The sequence below is a fragment of the Oxyura jamaicensis genome, chromosome 18, assembly GCF_011077185.1.
Source record: "Oxyura jamaicensis isolate SHBP4307 breed ruddy duck chromosome 18, BPBGC_Ojam_1.0, whole genome shotgun sequence".
NCBI classification, from domain to species: domain Eukaryota; kingdom Metazoa; phylum Chordata; class Aves; order Anseriformes; family Anatidae; genus Oxyura; species Oxyura jamaicensis.
In genome coordinates this window covers 6249783-6269020 of record NC_048910.1, presented here as the reverse complement: position 1 = coordinate 6269020, position 19238 = coordinate 6249783, and the positions used below count along the sequence as shown (strand labels likewise).

The 19238-nt window shown below is 62.1% G+C and overlaps 2 protein-coding genes across 3 annotated transcripts; both read right to left on the bottom strand.

Annotated features, from left to right (window-relative positions):
* Positions 1-39: 39 nt before the first annotated feature.
* On the bottom strand, positions 40-5194 carry LOC118175801. Of its 2 annotated transcripts, XM_035342358.1 has the most exons (5): positions 5066-5194; positions 4455-4576; positions 2769-2867; positions 2186-2350; positions 40-1111 (listed from the first exon to the last, which is right to left on the bottom strand). In XM_035342358.1, exons 1-5 carry the CDS (start codon positions 5130-5132, stop codon positions 965-967), a joined length of 600 nt encoding a protein of 199 aa, XP_035198249.1. In that variant the 5' UTR covers positions 5133-5194; the 3' UTR covers positions 40-964. The 2 variants fall into 2 exon arrangements, with proteins under 2 accessions (XP_035198249.1, XP_035198248.1); XM_035342357.1 differs by lacking the exon at positions 5066-5194 and having other exon boundaries at positions 4455-4844.
* Positions 5195-5664: 470 nt separating this feature from the next.
* XYLT2 (xylosyltransferase 2) lies at positions 5665-19083 on the bottom strand. The gene is made up of 11 exons (XM_035342343.1): positions 18919-19083; positions 13721-14192; positions 13093-13268; positions 11969-12171; positions 11430-11510; positions 10991-11207; positions 10326-10502; positions 9168-9427; positions 8879-9074; positions 8108-8441; positions 5665-7648 (listed from the first exon to the last, which is right to left on the bottom strand). The coding sequence occupies exons 1-11, from the start codon at positions 19051-19053 to the stop codon at positions 7326-7328; spliced, it is 2574 nt and encodes an 857-aa protein (XP_035198234.1). The 5' UTR covers positions 19054-19083; the 3' UTR covers positions 5665-7325.
* Positions 19084-19238: the final 155 nt, after the last annotated feature.

Genomic DNA, 19238 nt, shown 5'->3' with positions numbered 1-19238 from the left:
CGCTTATGCTACTTGAAAGAAAGGAGCCCAAGTGCCTTGTGGCCGAGCTGATCTCATTTTATCTACAGGTTTGTAAACAATTTGAAACATTGGCTCTGCAGTAGAAAACAGATTATCAAAACTGGTAGTGTAACGACATCAGTAGATTGCTCTGCAAAAGATGACTAGGTGAACCGTGTCAGCCACGGATCTCCACCTGCGCTTCACGTTCTTCATGGAGACCACCAGCTATTTTGCCGACGCTTTGTCCTTTCCCAGGTTGCACATCCAGTTCATCTCGGTGGTCTGGATTTGCACGCGGCGCTGCAAGTGGCATAACCCCTGGATCTTGGCGTCTCCAAACCTTGCCCTGAAGCCCACACAAAGTTGCTGTAAATCGGAGGAACGCTGCTGGGAGAGCACACGGCCGTGCTCCGATGCACGTTCATTCTGCCACTCGCAGGTCAGATTCCCGCCTGGTATCTGATACGCTGATAAAGTCAACAGTTTTATAACCCTGATAAAGTCAACAGTTTTATAACCCAAGGAAAACGTGAAGTAGCACAACACAACCACCTGAGGTCTGACACTCTGTGCTTGGCGGTGCCTGCCGCAGCCTCACAGAGGTATGATACACAGCTGCCTCGAGCTCTGGCTGAGCAGACCCTCGTCTTCGCTTTGCTCCTCTGAAGAACAAAGCAGCCGCTCTGTCGCCTTTGGTAACGGTGCATGTGCCAGAGAGAAGAGCAAGCAGACGGCCCTGGTCACTCCGGGCAGAGCGCGGCGCTCGGCGCTGGCCCCGTGGTTGTCCTCATGCTGCGGGACGGACATCTCCACCGGCTGGGTCTGACTTGCCTGCATCTCTCTGAGCTGATCAGAAATAAGGGTGAAGGTCTGAGGTCTGGCTGTTCCCTGCAGATGAGAACGATGTCCCAGGCACTTCCATCGCTGCCACCAAGGGAAGGAGCACGGTGAGGCTAAGGCCTCACACAGCTGTGTTCCGCTGAGTTTGGTAGCTGACCGGCGCCTGGAAAGGGTCTGGGGCACCACGTCTGTCCGAGGTCTCTGAGATGATTGCTGTTCCTGAGAAAGCTGGAGGATGCCGTAGAGCATGCTCGTAGGGAGGTGGCATCTGTTGGGGAGAGAGGAAGAGCGTTAGAGCTGATCAGAAATAACCAGGAAATCTCCCCGCTTCTTACAGAGCAGGTACAGGACACAACCACCGCCTGCCTGAAATTAAACTCCTGCTCTCCTTAGACGAGCAGGCTGCTGGCAGGCTGAGCACCTGGGAGATGGGACCTGAGCACCCATTTGCCACAGCAGGACAGAAATCCAGTGAAGAGGACACAGCATCATGTTCCACCCGCTCCCCTGATACGCTGCACAAGGTTCCTGTTCCTCCTTGTCCCCAAGGACTTGTCACCACTTGTTGCAAAACCAGAAAAAACCTGACTTCTGTTAACACAGGACTCAGCTCCTCATCTCCAGGCTGCCTGCGCCTTACCCTCCCGTGCCTTCAGCGCTCCCACTTCAGGGCAAGTATCGTTAGTTACAATCCCAAACACCGCATGCCAAATGCTGACTACTCCAAATTCCATGATGCAGCGTTAAATCCAGGTAAATCAGAGAACCTTCTGTGCTCTAGGGGTTTCAAATATTTCTGTCCTGCTTTAGTCAATGAGGTCTTTTTGTTCAGGAGTCTCTTGGGATGCTGCCACGGGACCTACTTGGCAGATACACTTGCTCTTCTCTGTTGAGGGAGCGCAAATCTTAAATGTGGTAAGAGGCAAAGCCTTTGGCTTGTGAATAAGCCATAAACACGTCAAGATAACAGCGAGGGGCCTGTCAGAGGTGCGCTGTAGGGAGAAGGGAGCAAGAAGCCATGGAAGCCTTACGGATCCAAAAATAACATTCCCAGCTTGGACTTGTACGGGTCTGCTCTTTCATCAGCAGTTCTGCCCTTACTCCCAGCACAAGCATTTCTGCAAACGCTCCGAGAGAGATGAATCATTAACTGGCACAGATGCACACAAAAGGAGCCTCTTGGTACACCGCATGCCTTTCCCAGAGATAAAGGCTATCGGAGAAAGGCAAGTGCAGAGAACAGAGTCCACAGCTACTGCAAATTGCTGAAGCAAGACCCAGAGACAGACCGGACTGGGGCTGCCCCTGGGGCTCTGCCAGCCGAGAACACCCTCGGGCTCACCTCCTGGGAAGGATCTGCCCACAGCCCAAACCTCTTGGCGATCATCTGGTGGATTTCCCGCTGGCGGTCTTTCTTCCGCACGCTTTCGTAGCTCGGCAAGCGGGGCTGCTCCCAGGAAGGCAGCTGGTAGCTGCTGGGGGGCCCGACGCAGAACAGCTCGTCTCCCTGGGAATGCCAAGCCCAGAGAGAGATGTCAGCACTGCGGTGGCTCTCAGCTGGCATTCACGGCCTGGTGCCACCTCAAGGTGCTTCAGGGTTCAAAGCTGCGGGTGCCATTCCTTGAACCCTGAAAGAGGAAACCCACACGCCCTCCCAGGAGGTAATGACAGCACAACCACACAACGCAGATGGGCTCTGCAAGATCCCAGGCTCCAAGAGATCGTGCCCAAACACCACAGGGCAACGTGGTAGCCCTGTAGCATCCCCAGCCCTCCTCTGTGGGATCTCACATACAGGCAGCGCTTCCCAGAGTTGCTCCCGCTGCCTAGCACCTTCTCCATATGCCCCAAGAGCTTCCCAGATCCCCGTAACCACAGTCCCCTTCCAAGTTCCCCCCAGCTCCCCTTAGGGACAGCCTCCTCACCTGCATGCCAGGATTCTCAGCCGCGCTCTCCAGCCTCGATGCTCCGCGCTGGGGCCCCACAAGCCGCTGGCTGCTGCTGAAGTACGGCGGGGGGCAGTCCTGTAACGAGGGGTTGGGAAGGGAAAGATGAGAGCAAGCCAAACTCCCTCCCACCCCCCCGACAGCAGAGCTCAGCCAGCAGGCGGCCCACTTTCCCCCCCAGCAGGAGCCTTCATCACGCCCCAGCAGGGCTCAGCACTCTCCCTTTGGCTTCTGGAGGTGCTCAGCTCCAGCAGTGCCCCCGCAGCTGCGGAGGGAAGGCACAGCCTCAGCAGGCAGCGCCTGAGCACGCCGACACCACGACACGGCGCAGCTGGAGGGACAGCAGCATGGCCCCAGAGGCAGGTTTCAATCAGACTCAGCAGAAGGAGCTTGCTTTGGGAGACAACCACAAAGACAACAACCACCTGCCTGCTCCGCCAGCGCAGATAAGAGCTGTGTCACATGCTCGGGGTTACAGAATTTGTAAATGCTTATCTGTCGAGGGGGTCAGTTCAGAGTAACGCAGCAAGCAAATCTGAAGAGCGATACACGTCCTGTTCCTGAACAGCCTTGCTCAACTTAACCTCAATTCCCTGCAAATGTGCTGAGTGGGAACAAGCAAAGATTCTTCCTACGGAGAGGAGCCGCAGGACGCTCCTTGTTCCCAGACAGGGCGGCTCTGCCAGCAGAAAGCAGCCCAGAACCCCCGCGTTCTCTGCACATGCAGCAGCAGAGCGCAGCCCAGCGCCAGTGGGGCCCCACGCCCGTGACTGCAGACACCCGGGTGAGCCTCGCAGGCACCGGGGCTGTTAGAGGCAGCTGAGCCGCGTCGGTGCCAGCAAGGTCCTGCTCCTCAGCAGCAGACCCAAGCCCAGTCCCAAGAAACTCGGGGCGTATCCTGCCCAGCCTCCGGGAGCTTTGAGCCCTCTCTCAGCATGTGCCACAGCAGGGAGGAGAAGGGAAAGGAACAGATGCAGCAAAGCGGGCAGGGGACACCAGCAAGGCAGCTCACTTCCACTGTGATTTCTGCTGGGGCTGTCAGATTTGCCTGCCACTGAACAATCTCTCCATCCCCTGCTAGCTGAAGAGGAACATCCCCTCTTCTCCAGGGCGCTGGAGCAGTACCCAGGGCCCTCCTCCCAAGCTGCCGTCCCCGCAGCTTTTGGAGGCCAAGCTTTCCCCAAGGCGGCTCCTGCCACAAAGGCCGCGCTGGCTGCACACACTGCTCTTTTTTCCATCAGCAGCTTCCCCACTTGAAAGGCAGCCCCAGGAAATTACAGATGCGAGTGAAAGGGCTTTGTGTCTCACCGCTCCTGGGAGCCGCGCGCAAGAAGCCAGTTGCTGGGATGCAAGCGCTAGAGAGCGGCATTGTCTGCCTCTGCGCTGAGCCTTCCAGCCCCCTTCCCTGCTGGGCCCCTTCCCTGTAAAGCAGCGGCACGGAGGAGCCCAGCCCCGCACACGAGCGTGCCGGGGAAGGAGGGCACCCCTCTGCGAGCAGCTCGGGGAGCCAGAGGCATTGCTGCGGGCTGCACGGCCGGGCACGTGCGGGGGGGTGCAGTGGGAAGGCAGGTGGTCCGGCCTCGAGGAGCCCAGCGGGTGGGAAGGAGAGCTGGGGTCTGGGGTCGGTGTGGGATCCGCTGGCAGGAGGGGAGGGAAGGTACTCACACACTGGCCCGGGGTCTGGAAGAAGCGGCAGGAGCAGAGGAACTGGCAGCACATGGGGTCCCGGTGGTACAAGAGCAGCAGCAGGATGAGGACGGCCACGATGAACACGGACGTGGACACCGCTGCCGGAGGTGGGACAAGGAGGGCGCGGGGGTGAGCCGGGCTGGGCAGGGCCTGCCAGCAGCTGCCCCCCTTCACCCCCTGCATTTCCGGGCACAAAATCAGCTCGAAAACAGACCACAGACACCGGCTTTGCCTGCCACCCGACTCCAGGACACCGAAAGCTCCGCTTGTCCCCCAGCCACCTCTCCCCATGGGGTCGGGGACACGGCACAGGGCTCGGGGGGCTCAGCCCCAGCTCTGCACCCACAGCTCATGAGGAGGCACCGGCCCGGCTCCAGCAGCTGCTGCCCCAGCTGGGGCTGCATGGTGCCGGGTCAGGCTCCCAGCCCCGTTCCCAGCCCGGTTCCCCCACTCCCAGCCCCGTTCTCAGCCCCATTCCCCCACTCCCGGCCCGTTCCCAGCCCCGTTCCTCCGTCCCCAGCCCCATTACCCCACTCGCAGCCCAGTTCCCCGTTCCCAGCCCCGTTCCCTGTCGTCCCCCGGCTCACTGGCGGCGACGACGATGGCCAGCACGTTGCCGTCCATGGCCGCCCCGCTCCCCCCGGGCTGCGCCATGCCTCGGCCCGGCCGGCCCGGGAGGGCGCCCCGCGGCGGGGCCCGGCCCTGCCCCAGGCACGGCCCCGGCCCCAGCCCCGCCCCCCGCCATTGGCCGCCGCGCCACCCCCCGCCGCCTCCTATTGGCTGAGGGCGGTACCGGAGGCGGGGCTGGCAGTTGCCATGGAGACGGGGCCCGGGGGGGTGGGCCGGGGGTGGGCCCGCCAGGGGGGGGGGGGGCAGCCCCAGCTGATTAATTAGTTAATGGGTTAATTACCGCTCGGGGCCATCAGGGGGCTGACAAGCCTCAGCAGGGCCTGAAGCATCACCCCCCCGGCCCTCAGCCCCTTCCAGCACCTCAGTAGCCCAGCACAGCACGCCACAGTACAGGAGATCGCTATATTTGGGGCGAGGGGCACAGCACGGCCATCCCCACAGCGCTGTCACACGTCCCCACACAGGGCTGCCCCCTCCACACAGCGCTGACAGCCCCCCACAGAGAGCTGACAGCCCCCCACAGAGCTGTCAGACATCCCCGTCCCTCCTGCAGCACCCCTCTCACAGCACCACTGTCCTCAATCCTCAAGGGACAGGAGGCGGCGAGGCGAGCCCCCAGGCAGCCTGAGCGCAGCTCTGCAGGAAGGTGGCACAAAAGTCTCGGGAGCTGCTCTGGCTGATGTACAAGCAGAGTGGATGGAGTGGGCGAGCTCTGGTGCCCTGGTCCGCAGCAGCTCCCCTGCCCCAGCCCAGCTGCAGGGGCAGTGTCTTAGTCCCAGGCCGAACACAAGCTCCGTTGCAGTCCAGCATGGCCCACCAAGCATCTTCCCAGGGTGAAGCATCTTCCCATGTAGCACTGGCTGGTGTTTGGGAGAGGAACGCTGCCGGCAGGCCCCCAAGCTGGGAGGTGGATGGGAAGCAGGAGGCTCTGCAGCTCCCTTTCCCCTGAGGAGGCAGCTTCTGGTCCCTCGGGGAAGCAAGCAGACAGCGGAGAGCAGATGGAGCCAGCCGGACCTCGTCTCACTTCTTTGCTTTATAGCCAGGGAAGCACAGCAGATCCTGAGAGCTTCTGCTGACCAGGGAGAAAGGAGAAGGCTGGGCCATGGCACAGGACAGCTGCCATCTCATCCGCACCAGGACATCAGCCACGTGCATCGCGTTTTGGCAGGGGACATGAGCAGCCCGGTGCCCAGAGCCTGAGCTGAAGCAGAGACAGAGGCTGCAGCATCCACAGCAGCTTACTGGGCTTAAACTGCTCACCGAGCCAGGGCCACCACGCAGCGAACACCATCATCCAAATATTTGGCACAGTCAGGCTGCTGCCTCGGAGGGCAGGCAGAGCCCCGCAGCCCTGGAGCAGCCCTGCCCAGGGGCAGCAGGATGCGGTTCCCCATCAGCCCCCAGCAGGAAATGGGGAAACAGCAAAACAATAATAATAATGATAACAATAATTAAAAAAAATGTAAACAACCCAGCACCCTGTCCTGTACCACCAGGACACCCAAGAGAACAAGGTATGTTACAGTCTCAGGGGAGATGGAGACACAAGGACTGCCCGGCCAATGCGGGGTCTCGTCTCTATTGCACTTTGCATCATATATATTTCTATATATATTTATAAAAATACGAACTAAAGGGCTGGGGTCGAGGGGATGAGATGCAAGCCCTGGGCCAGCAGCAGCTCCATGCACATGGCAGGTTTCGACCCATTCTGCTTCCGACTTTCCCTGTGTGCCCTGTCCCTGGAGTCCCCAGCCAGCCCTCCCGGGGGGCAGCCTGCAGCACAGGGCCTGATCCTGCACAGATCCACCTGGGGCCGGGCAGAGAGGACAGGATGCTGAGTTGGTCCAGAGCCCACCCCCCTGCCAGCCTCCCTTCCCAGCCCATCTCAACCCTTCCCGAGGCACCAAAGAAAAGAAGCACGCAGCTCTTCCCAGCTGCCAGCACCACCCGCACCCCGCGGTGACGGGCGCCCCGGCACACTCTCTCCTGGCCAGCAAGTGCCCGTTCCTGGGGGAGGTAGGCAAGACCACATCTCACACCTCCCTCTCCACCTAAAATAACCCACAGGAGGATTTCCCTGGCCCGCCGGTTCCCATACTCTTTTCCTCGAGTAACTACGGTGTGAATGGCACGGGGTGATGCAGTCCAGAGATGCCCCACGCCGGTGACGGAGGATGCTCCTCGCTCCCAACGCCGCCTCCCTGGCTGCTGCTGCTACCTCAGCCGCCCGTCAGGTTTGACGGGCCCCAGTTCTGATTTGGGGTCCGGGGACAGCGAGCTCCAGGAGGTTTTGCTGCAGGTCTCCAGGGAGGAGCAGGACGAGGAGCTGCCGACACAGACGTCTGCCACGGACCAGAAGGCGCTGATGGCGCTGTCTGCCCACTCGTCCAGCGCCCGGCCCGTCAGCTGCGCCTTCCCTGCCGCCGCCGCCTCTGCCTCCTCGGAGCGCGGCAGGTTCAGGATCCCCCCCAGGCCCTGGAAGCTCTGCTCCATGTACTCGTTGCGGGGGGGCCCACCGTGCAGCCAGTTGCTATCGTCTGGACAGGATGAGGAGAAAGAGATCAGCAGCGCGGTAACGTCCCAGCAGCCGGCTCTTCCCTACCACCCCCAGCACCCCAACCCCTGCAGCCCCGTCCCCTCCATGCCAAGGGGATGCAGCTGGGAGATGGAGGGGTGGGCCTGGCTCTCCTGCAAATGGGCCCACAGTGGCCTGTTTTGAGGGCTCACAGGGACACCACGAGGGGGGGACAGCTCCTGCCCTGCAAGCCAGAGGCCAAAACCAGGAAAAAAAAAAAAAAAGTCACAGAATCAGAGTGGTTGAGGTTGGAAGGGGACCTCTGGAGGTCATCTGGTCCAACCCCCCTGCACAAGAGCCAGGCATAGTTTTTCCTTGAGATCTACAGCCTTAAACACTGGCATGGACCAAGCAAAACAATGCTTTTCACCGTTTTTTCCCCACAGAAATACCCCAGCCCCGATCTCCAGAGCATCCTCACCTTTCCTGAGAGGCTGCTTGCGGTTGAAGGTCTGGGGCACCACCAAGAACTGGTTCTCCCCCAGGGGCTCCCAGAACTGCAGGAGGCGGATGGTCCAGACGCCGGGGCGCAGGGGCCGGTTGAGGGGGGGCTTGTACTGCGTGAACTCCGTCTCTGCATCCACCGTGATGTCGTAGGAGGTGGCGATGACGTACGTGGGGTCGATCCACACCACCGTGGCTGTCAGGTTGGGGCCCCGCGACCACTTCTGCATGGCCACCGGCTCGTCGAAAGGCCCCATCAAGCCTCCAAAATTGCGGAAGAGCCTTTCCTTGGGGTCCCACTCTGTGCCCACCTGCAGGGACGAGGCACAAGGCAGTGTGACACTGGGCAGGCTGACACGACCAGCTCAGGTTTTGTGCTTCAGCACCCCAAACTGGGGGGGGGGCACAGGCTTTGGAGCCCAAAGCAATGCACACCCAGCCTGCGCTGCTCCCCTGCCTGCCTGAACCACTTCAGGGCCAAGCCAGCTGCAAGGGATGCCCACTGCAGCCAGAGGTGCTGGCACCAGCAGCCTCAGCTCCCCCTGGAAGATCCCTTCAGGCCTTTCCCAAAGGATTAGCTCCACGCTCAAGTGGAATTCCTTGACAAAAATCCACTCTCAGCCCTGACAATAGCATGGTATCTCTCTGCCCCCCTCAGCATGCAGGTCAGGGAGAAAAGGAAGGGCAGCACGATGTGAAAAAGCTGGGGAGAAAAGTAGGTGTTGTCAGGGACACGTTTCCCATTTACCTCGAGGTTTTGTAACCGGTTTGCCTGCCCTCCGTGACCCGCCAGCTTCAGAGCTCCTTGGGGCATCATCCACACCTCCAAGGCCTCTGCCTGCCCCGTCGCCGCGTTCTGCACTTCCTGCATCACCAGGTACCCCTGGAAGCGGTCGTCGTAGAAATACAAGTGCACGCTGGACGGGAAGCCACGGGGCTCAAACCTGGAGAACGAGACAGAAAGGTGGCACGCGTGAGCATCGGCGTCCTCCCAGCAGCAGCTCAGAGCCCGGGCCGGGCTGCGGCACGTGCCCGACCTGCAGAGCTTCTCCTTCGGTGCCAGCACGGAGGCGGCTTTGCGGAGCCCCAGCCGGGAGAAGGCAGTGTAGAAGGTGAGGGTGACGTCGCTGAGGCCGCTGAGCCCATCGACGCGGTCGTAGACGTTCTCCCAGTACGCCTTCAGGGCCGGCGTGTTGGGGGGGTAGTTGCCGTAGAGGTGGGTGTCCAGGATCTCCAGCACCTCCTGATTCACCGTCGACTCGAACTTGCGGGCGAAGAAGGTGGGTCTGGAGAGTTGCTGGAAGAGCACAGGCATTTCTAGCAGCGGTGGTGGCACCCCCTCCGCCCTCCTGCCTCAGCGGGGCAGCTGGGCGTGGGGCACTGGGAAGGAACATGCTGGGACCCATCCTGCCCCCTCTGATGGGGCAGGGTAAGGAGCAGCGAAGCACAAACAGCCTCTACGTGGGATCCTCTGAGGCAGGATCAGTGGGAGCAAACGGTACGGTTAGTGGTTACGTGGATGGGTTCTCATCTCTCCCACTGCCTCCCCTTTAGGTGCTCAGAAGCAGACGTGGCATCTAGTTCCTGAGCTGCAATCTCTGCTCAGACGGGTCGCCACCCTCAGGAGCCTCTGCAGAGCCTTGGCCATGCAGCACTGCCTGCAGGATCGGGGCCATGTATCATAAAAGCTCAGGAATGCAGCCCCTGGCTAGAAAATCTTGCTAACTTCACTTTCAAGGGCTGGACCTCCCCCAGACCTCCCTTGTTCAGCCTACATCTCAGCTCACCGCGAGCATGGGAGGCAGTTCATCATTTGTCCTGCCCAAGAGGACAGCACTCTAGGGTGTTTTTACTGAGCAGATATTTGCCCCAAATAATAAGTCTGAAGGGAAAGAACAGGAAAACGAGAAAGCCTGGGAAAAGGAGTAGCACTGAAGGCAGAAGCCTGGCTGCTGGGCAGGACAGTCAGCATAATCCTGCCATCCAAGCATTTACAGACATCTGCGCCAAGCCCCACTCCGCCTGGAGAACCAATCCTGCTCCCGTCCCTTGCTGGGCTGGGGTGAGGCTCGTGCAGACGTGTGGAGCAGTGGCATAGCACCCATGGGTGCGCCTGCGGGGCAGCTCAGAGAGAAGGGCTGAGGACAGAGACAGGGAAGAGGGGAGAGAGCAGGAGGAAGGAGGATCTTTTTCACCTGTAGCCGGAGGAAGTCCTGGGGTTTGAAGTCATTTGGGGAGCACCCGCACCAGTCGACTATGTGTTTATATTGGCACTTACAGCCCAGCTTACGGTTCCAGTTGGTCACCCGCAGGTTGTTATCCACCAGCGTCTCGCAGGCGTGGCTGTTCTCCAGGACCGTGTGGAAGAAGGACTGTGCGGGGCAGAGAAGGGACAGGAGACCCATGGAGGTAGGTGGTTAACGGAGCCCCCTACCCCACGCTCAGAGGAACACAACAGGCCTGGAGAGCTCCTGGACAGAGACCTGTCCTGGTTCCCAGCACAGGGCAACCCGTAAAAGATCAGGTTATACACACACATCAGTCCTTGTCCAGCCCACAAGTGTCTGGACCTAAAGCACAGCGGTGGTTACAAACCCAGCCCTTGGCGTCTGCTCCTCTCCCACTCTTTCACACCCAGACCTGGGCAAAGGAGGCACAAAGCTGCCAGAGCAGAACCAGCGATGCCCTTCACAGCTGCCTAGGGCAGGGATGTTAAGCACAGGGAGAAGAAAATCCTGCCAAAGCCAGCATCGCTTTGTTTGCTTCTTGGGGAGTAGGAATAAGGCTGAATCAAAAACACGGGAGCCCTTGCAGCAATGCTGGCCCCAAACTTGGCTGCCCACGTCCCGCGGGCACCCACCTCGGCTGGCAGCAGCGTGTAGGTGTAGAACTGCCGCAGCTGGGACACCAGCTGGTCGTCCGCGTACACCACGTACTCCACGAAGCTGCGCGTCAGCGAGAACCAGTCAGAGCCCCCGTCCACCACGATGCCCTCGGGGATGTGGCGCTCGCCCAGCCGCCACATGTGGGAGTCACACTCGTGGAACAGGCGGTCCAGGCCCTGCTTCTTGATAAACCTGGGCACAGAGACAAGGGTGAGGGGCTAGGGACATGGTGGAACTCTCCTGCAGCGTAAAACCAATGAAAAACCACTCATGACACAGCTGGCCACACAGCAGCCCCGATACACCTCTGGTAGCCACAGCCAGAGCAGCCCCCCAGCCTCCTGTTTCTGTTCTTCTCCCCATATCCCCGCTTTTCTATTCCTCCAGCTCAGCTCTGCCCCTAGCTGGGGTTACCTGGCGTTGTCTCGGCCATGAGACTTCAGGAAGTTCTTATCTCGGTATTTGGACAGGAACATCACCAGCTCCTCGTTGGTCCTGAGATGCAAATTAGGAAGCGTTAATGGCCGCTGGGATAGAGCAACCCAGTAAACATTCATGCTGCAAGAGCCACCAGACACAAGGAGCCTCAGGCTGCTTGGCAGGCGCTGACTCAGACCCTTATCCCATCGTGGGAAGACAAAGCCCTGGTCCCTCTGCTGCCTGGCGCCTGCTGAGGGTGTGCAGCACCGATGCATGCCCAGATATGCACGTGTTCCTGTGCACATTCCCCTGCAACACCCCATTGAGAGGAAAACACAGCCTGTGAGGTATTGGCCGAGCTCCTGGGCAGAGACGGAACCAGCCTTGCCCTGGAGCACCATCGCCAGCACGTGGCTGCAATCTCCAACCCCACGCTCCCTGCTCCTCCCAGCAGCGTTACTCCCAGGGCTTGCTGGGGAACCACACAGCCCAAACCCTTCCGCTGTCCTCCCCCGACCCAGCGAGGTGCCCACCTTGTGGGGTAATCGGTGGCACTCAGGTTGATGAAGAAGTCCCAGGGCCATTCGGAGAGCTCCAGCAGGTCCTTCATGCTGCGCAGGTACATCTTCAGCAGGCTGGCACCTCCCCAGATGGTCACCATGCGCCAGGGCGTCACGCGGATGTTGGGGTAGTGCCGGGCCAGCTCCACCGCCTCACGGTGGAGGTAGTTGGAGCGCTGCAGGGGAACGAAGCTCACGGTCAGCAGGTGCTCATATTGCCAGGGATCCCCCCTCCTCGCCCCAGTCCTGACTCTGTCTATGCCTTGCTGCCCTGAGCAGCACCAGAGCTGGATCCTGCAGCCCTGCGGTGCCCCAGCTCGCTGCACGGCTGACCTTCAGGCTGCTGCTGCCAGGGGCTGCTCAGGAGCCTCAGGCAAGGGCAGCCAGACCCCATACACTGCCTGGAAGGGCTCAGCCACCCCTCCATGCTGCCGTGTCCCTTCTTGCTGTGTTCCCAACCAGCCAGACAGCCCAGCCTGCCTCTGAAGTCCCCCCCGAGCAGCAGAAGCAGCTCCATGCGGTTGCCATCCTATGACCTACCGCTGCCTGCCCAGGGCACAGCAGCCAGCCTCTTCCATTTGCTGCTGAGAAAAGAAAGTGGGCAGCCAGGACAGAGCTGATGGCCTGACCCCAGTGATCTTTTCCTTCCAGCAGGCAAATCCACAGCTCTCCCTGGGATCTTGTGAAAGGCAGCAGCACTGAGGGGAAGGTGAGCAGAGACTGCTTGCTCCCTGCAGCCCCAAGGGCTGAGCTCCCCCTGCTCTGGGCAGGGTGGACAGATCACAGAATCCTGAGCTGGAAGGGACCTACAAGGATCATTGAATCCTCCATTAAAACCTAAACGTATGTCTGAGAGCATTGTCCAAATGCCTCTTGAACTCCAGCTGGGGTCCTACCTACCCTTTTCTGGGGATGCAGAGAGCTCAGGGAGGGTCACAGCGCCACAGGCAGCGAGGACAAACCTCACCCAGCCACTTTCCCTAGCACAGGAGATGCTGCACCTCCGTTTACCACCCATCTGCACCCCAGCTCTGTGGGCTTTGGTGCTGGGCCCAGACACTGCCAGCACACCCTTTCCCCTGCCTCCCGCCACGCACCTTGTCCACGTGGATGTAGAAGAAGTGCTGCTGGTGGTACACCGCCTTGATCAGCCGCTTCAGCTGGCGAATGGCCCTGCCGTGCACCACCAGCATGTAGGCGATGCGCACGGGCTTGCTGGGGGGCAGCTGCTGCAGCCGGCTCTCGTCCCACTGGATCACGGGGCTGACCTTTCCTGGGAGGGGAGGAGAGGGCTCTCATCATTCACTGGCCTCGGATCTGGATGGCACAGGGCACACCGCTGCCCTGCCACGGCAGGGAAATCCGAGCGAGGCAGGGGACCACAGGGAGCAGCACGACATAGGAAAAACCCCGTACCGCTGCAGGGCACACGTGGCAGGACACGTTGGAAGTGGGAGTGCCCCCTCTGGTCCCTTATAACAAGAGCCAGCTGTGCCCAGCTCCGATCCCTGCAGCCGCTGCTGGCTGGGACGAGCAGACCAGCTTAAGGAGGCTGGCACAGCTTTGATGGGATTACACAGGCAGCGGTAATCTGGGAATCAGTGACAGCTTGAGGCAGCTTTTTGCCAGGTGGGACAGTCGGTCACACAAAGGAGCTGGCCCACGCGCCCCACTGGGATATTCCCAGTGCCCGGAGGCAGCCAGGGCCACCCCGGCAGGACTCACCCGAGAGCTGGCAGTGGCGAGGCACGGACAGGGGCATGAGGTTGCCGGCCCGGTGCAGACACACCACGTTGGCGATCTCCTGTTGGCACTGCTTGCTGCTGGCCCGGGCCAGCGCCGAGAGGGCGTCTTTGCCCGTGATCTCGCACTTGGGGGTGAAGCTGTTCTCGGTGGGCTGCGGAGCCCCCTCCACGCTGCCCGTGTCGCCCTGCTGGAAGACGGCCAGCTGGGCGTCCCCGCGTGCCTCCGTCAGGTTCCTCCGGCTGGAGGCGTCCGGCGCGGCCGGCAGCCGCCGTCCCGCTTTGTGCCTCGCCGTGACGGCTCTCACCACCTTGGACACCAGCACCCCGGGGCTGTCCGGCCGCCCCCGCCACCGCCCGTGCTTCCGACCGGCGCTGCCCCGGCGCCCGGCAGAGCTGTCCGAGTCCTTGGAGCCATCGCTGTTCTCAGGCAGCCTGGCTTTCTTCTGCCGTTCCTGTTCCAGTGGATGCAGAAGAGAGGACAAGGCATTAGCTCCAACCCCTGGCAGCGCGCTCAGAGCATCCTCGTTCCCAGTGCTCCGTGCTGGTGTCCCCACGGAGCCCGGTAACTGATACCCTTCTCTGCCAGGCTGCTGTCGCCACGAGCAAGGCAGGGACGGGTATCCCTCACTGCACTCCCAGGCTACGACCCCACAGCACCTCCCTGCACGGTTCTTTGCCCCTCACAGGCACAGCACCAGACCCCTACCTGCCAGCAAGGGAGACCCCGGGGTCACAGCACCCGGAGTACAAAACCAGGACACAACTTTCCACGAGGCTACATGGATGAGGTCAGTCATCTCAGCACCAGCCCTGTGCCTTCCTGCCCCTCCAGGGTCCCACATGAGCAGGGACATCCCCAAAAGGAGGGGGAGAGCACAGGGCTCCTCCAGCTGCTGGTAGTTACTTTACCAGGTGGCAAACGGACCAGCTCCTCACTTAAAGTCCAACTTATCCAAGAGAAGGGGTCCCAGCAGGGTAGCACACACCCCCTGGGGCTAACGGTGCTGGAGCTGTGTCACACAAGGTCCTGCCCACACTCCCTTCCCCACGCCCTGGCTCCCAGCACTGGGCTGGAGCGGGTGCTGCAATCACCGGCTTCTCCAGAAATCCCTTTAACGAACCCTCCCACGGAGCCAAGTTTGTGTGTAAAGGGAGCAGTTAATTACGCTTCGTTACCTCCGCCAGGCCGGCTGATTAGCAGAAATGAGTTAGCCTTGGGGAGAGCGGGGAGCTGTTCCCGGGCACGCTGCGGCTTGGACAGAGGTGACGGGAGAGGGAGCTGCAGGGCCAGGGTGCTGAGCTGGGGGTGGGCTCGGTGCGAGGATGCTGTCAGGTACAAGCCCTGTGGGATGCCCTGGCCACAGCGGCCCCGTGCCAACCCTCTGGGAGAAGCAGCCCTTCAGCACCTTCTGAGGACACACGGGTGCCAAATTAATCCACCACACGAGCCCCCCTGTGGGTGCAGCTGCTGGGAAGGTCAGGGCCAGGAGAAAGCACGATGTGCGAGGCTGGAAAGCACCTGGCCAAAGGCAGAGCCGGCCCAGTGTCCCTGAGCTACATGTGGGTACCCAAAAAAGGGCCACGCAGCTGCCTGAACCCCAAGGGGCTGGGATCAGACGAGGCTCCTTCCACTGCCAGGCACCATGGCCAGGCAGCAGCTCACCAGGCACCACGCAGGACCATCTGCGCAGTTACCAACCTGCTTTCTCCGCACAGCGTCGCAGGAGCAGGGAGGCAGGAGGTGACCGAGGAGCGAAGAGCAAGGCTTTTCCTCGGACTCGCCCCATCCCTGCAGGGAGAGCCTCCTGCCCTGGCAGCACCCACGGCTCCTCGGTGTACCCGACCCCACGCACGGCCCCTGCGCGATGCCCACGCGTGGCTGCAGCCCTGCGGTCCCCCAGAAGGAGCCCGGCTGCCGTCCCCAGCAGGGAAACCATCCCAAACAGCACCAGCTTTTCTGGAGCTGCTAGTTAACGAGCTCCGAGGCTCCTAATTACTGCCCCGCAGCGGAGCGATGCGGCCGCCCCGTGCAGGCAGGGAGCAGCCCTGGCCACGTTGCGCTGCTGCATTTAGGGCTCGCGTGCAGGGCTTTTGGCAGGGCTCCCAGGAGAGGCAGCAGCTGCCTGTCCCTGCTCCCAAAACGAGTCCAGCTGCCTGCCGGAGGTCATTTCCCCCGTCCTGCATCCCCTCTGCCTCCTCCCGACGCCACACCGCCGTCCCCTCTGGGGCCAAACACAAATTGGGAAATAAAAGTACGGTGGGGAGAGAGCGGAGATCCTCGTGGGGAGGAGAGTTACCACCACCTGGTGTCCTGCAGGGCTCTGCCTGGGCCTGGCTGCTCTCGGTGTCTGCCAAACACCCGCTCCCATCAGGCCAAACAAACGCCAAAACTTGCCAAAGTCACCGGGGGAATCTGGACACAGCCACCGACAGCTCAGGCAGCAGCTGATCCTTAAACCTCGCCACTGAAAAGGACTCAATCACAGCCCCTAAAAGCAAGTTTTTGGGGGCAAAAAATACAAGGAGGCATCTCAGCCAAGCTGCGAGCAAAGATGTTTCAGAGGAAGCCTCTCTGGAGGCCACTGTGCATGGCTGACAGCAACACACAGGCCCAAGAGGTGCCTCCGCCTGCCTGCACGGAGGAAGATGGGAGGCGAAGGGGGAGAACAAGGACGGGCTGGGCTGCGCCACGTCTCCCAAGTGGCAGATCCTCGCCTCTGCCCACGGGGACGTTCTGCAGTCTGTGCTCAAGGAGCCAGCTCCACCCGCTCGCGTGCCGCTCGGGAGCCGTCGGTGCCACCGCGAGGAACTGATCCGACTTCTGCTGGTCTGAGGGCCACGAAGCGTCCGCGTGGTGAGTACGGGGAGCCGCTAGGGCCTGGGACCGGCACCAAACCCGAGCACGGGTACCTCCAGACAGGCAGATCCAGGGGCGCTGTGCAGACTCCAAGGTCAGGAGCCACCCCGCGTGTGTGGGCTTGCAGCAGGGCCAGGACCCAGGCGACACGTCCTCCTCCTGGCTGGGGGCTCTGAGGCAGCCACAGCCCGCTGCAGGGCAGAGCGCGCCCGGCGCTGCTGGTGTGAGATGATCTTATAACCTGCTCCAGTGAAGGGCAAAGCCCGAAGCCAAACGAATCCTCGCGCAGCCTCTGCCCAGCTCGGAGCAGGGAGGCACCGGGGACGGATCCTGCTGAGCCGAGCAGTGTGGAGGAAGAGAGGAGGCCGCTCATCCCGTCAGCCAGCAGGGGCACAGGGATGTTCCCAGCCTGTCCTCCGGGAGATGTGACTCACAAGAGGACTCCGGGGCGCTGCAGCCTCTCGCACAGCCTAGGTCAGGACCACCTCCCTCCTTCCCCTGCTCCCACGCCTCTGGTGGCGCCCAGACCTGGCTGGGAACAGCCCTGCCTGCTCCCGTCACCCCTCCAGGAAGGGGACAGCCGTCGGAGCAGCCCTTTGGGGAACACACGGCCGCCAGCCCGGGCAGGGGGCACGCAGGGTGACCGTCCCACTAGCCCAAAAGGCCAGGCGAGCTCACGGCGCGTGGAGGACCTGCGGCTCCCCTGGGGGCGTGCTGGGGGCGAGCCAGGCCAGAGCAGTGCCCATCAGCGGGAAGGAGCCGTTCGCGCACACAATTAGGCGATCCCAAAGTTCCCCAAAGCCATCCAAGGCGGCAAGGTCAGGGTCACCGGGGAGAGCTCGCCTGCTGTCATCTTTACCAGAAATGCCCCCGGGGAATGGCAGCTCCTCCAGGCCTGGCCAAGATCAGGAGCTGGAGAAGGGCAGGGACACGAGGAGCTCTGCTGTCCCTCTAAGTAACCACGGCTACCTGGACGTTTCCCAGCTTGCTGATGGGTTTGGGCTGCCACAACAGCTCAGGATGCTTCACGCCTTCTCCGCTGCAAGGCCCCAGAGCCGTGAGCCTGCTGGTGGTGAGCCATGCTGAGTCCAGAGGACGGGACCATGGCCAAACGTGTCGGTGCCCAGCTCAGCGTTGGGAAGAGACGTGGGGAAACCAGGCGAGGACGCTCCAAGAGCCACCGCTGGTGGACGTGTGGGGCAGCAGGAAAGGCAGGAGGCAGCCCAGCGGACAGCAGTGCCCCGGGGGTGCCTTCCCAAGCAGGACAGGATGGCGCAGAGAGGGAAGGGAGGCCGGGACTGGTGAAGTGCCCTGGCCAAGGTCACAGAAAAAGGGACGGGGCCATCAGGCCGCCCTGGCTGCTCTCACACTCACAGCATCTTCAGATCAGAGGCAACTCCACATCCCGTCTCCTTGCCACGTTAATTCCCTGGCTCCGTTTTGCTGCTGGGTGGACGTTGGGCACGAAGTGCTGCCCCTCGAGAGGCGTCCAGGGGCTGGCAACGAAGCCGCCGAGCGTGCCACCACCTCACGCCTTCCTCCTGCTCCTCGCCAGGCGCTGCCGTGATCCTCTCCTTCCCCTGTCGCTCTCAGGGAAAGTTCCTGGTGCCACGAGGAGCCCTTTCTTGGGCAGCCAGAAAACAGGGGTGAAACGCCCGGCGAGGGAGCCTGCAGAAGGGGGGCTGCCGGCCCCACGGCCTGCTCCGGGCGAGATGGGATCCAGCCGCAGGCCTGGGCTCCGTCCGAGCAGCTCACGAGGAAACAGACACGTGGAAACTGGTGACCAACGTGGGGAATTCGGTGGCCAACAAGGCAAAATTGTTGGCCAGCGTGATGAAATTAGCAGCCAACACGGTGAAATTGGCGTCCCAGGGGCCAGGAGCCGTGTCGGGGGGTGGAAGCGAGGCGGCCCACAGCCCCCAGCGCCTGCTCCTCGCGACCTTGGACCCTCAGGGACCCTCGGGGCCCTGCCTCAGTTTCCCCAGGCGCTGGGGGCGGCGTTTGGCTGCGAAGACCCCGCGTGGCCGCAGGGACCCCCGGCCCCTCTCTGCGGCCGGGCGGGAGCCCCCCAGCGTCCCCCCGAGTGCCACGGCCCCGCTACCGGCTGCCCCCAACCCACAGCCCCTGGGGACCCCACTAACCCCCCCATTACCCCCCCACGCAGCACATCCTGACCACGACCCCCCTTTCCCCATCCCCACGCGCAAACAACATGGGGACTCCCCCCCACCCCTCCAAATGCCCCTAAATCCCCCCAAATCGCCCCAAATCCCCTCCCAGCCCCCCCAGCCCTTCTCCCGCCGCCCCCCCCCCGGGCGCACCTCGGCCGGGCCCTCCTCGTCGAGGCCGGCGGAGCTCCAGAGGACGAGGCCCTGCAGCAGGAGGATGCCGAGGGCCGTGGCCAGGGCCAGCCGGTAGCGCCGGGCCAGCTTCCGCGCCCGCCCGCTCGCCACCATCGTCAGCCGCGGGGCGGGAGGCGGCGCGCGCACGCGCGGGGAGGGGCGGGGGGGCGAGGGGGGAGGGAGCGCGCATGGGCAGCGGGGCGGGGAGCGGGGGGCGGAGGGGTTGGGGGGGGGGGGCGTGCAGGGGTGCGTGCATGGGGCTGTGCGGGTGTGCATGGGGTGTGTGGGGTGTGTGTGTG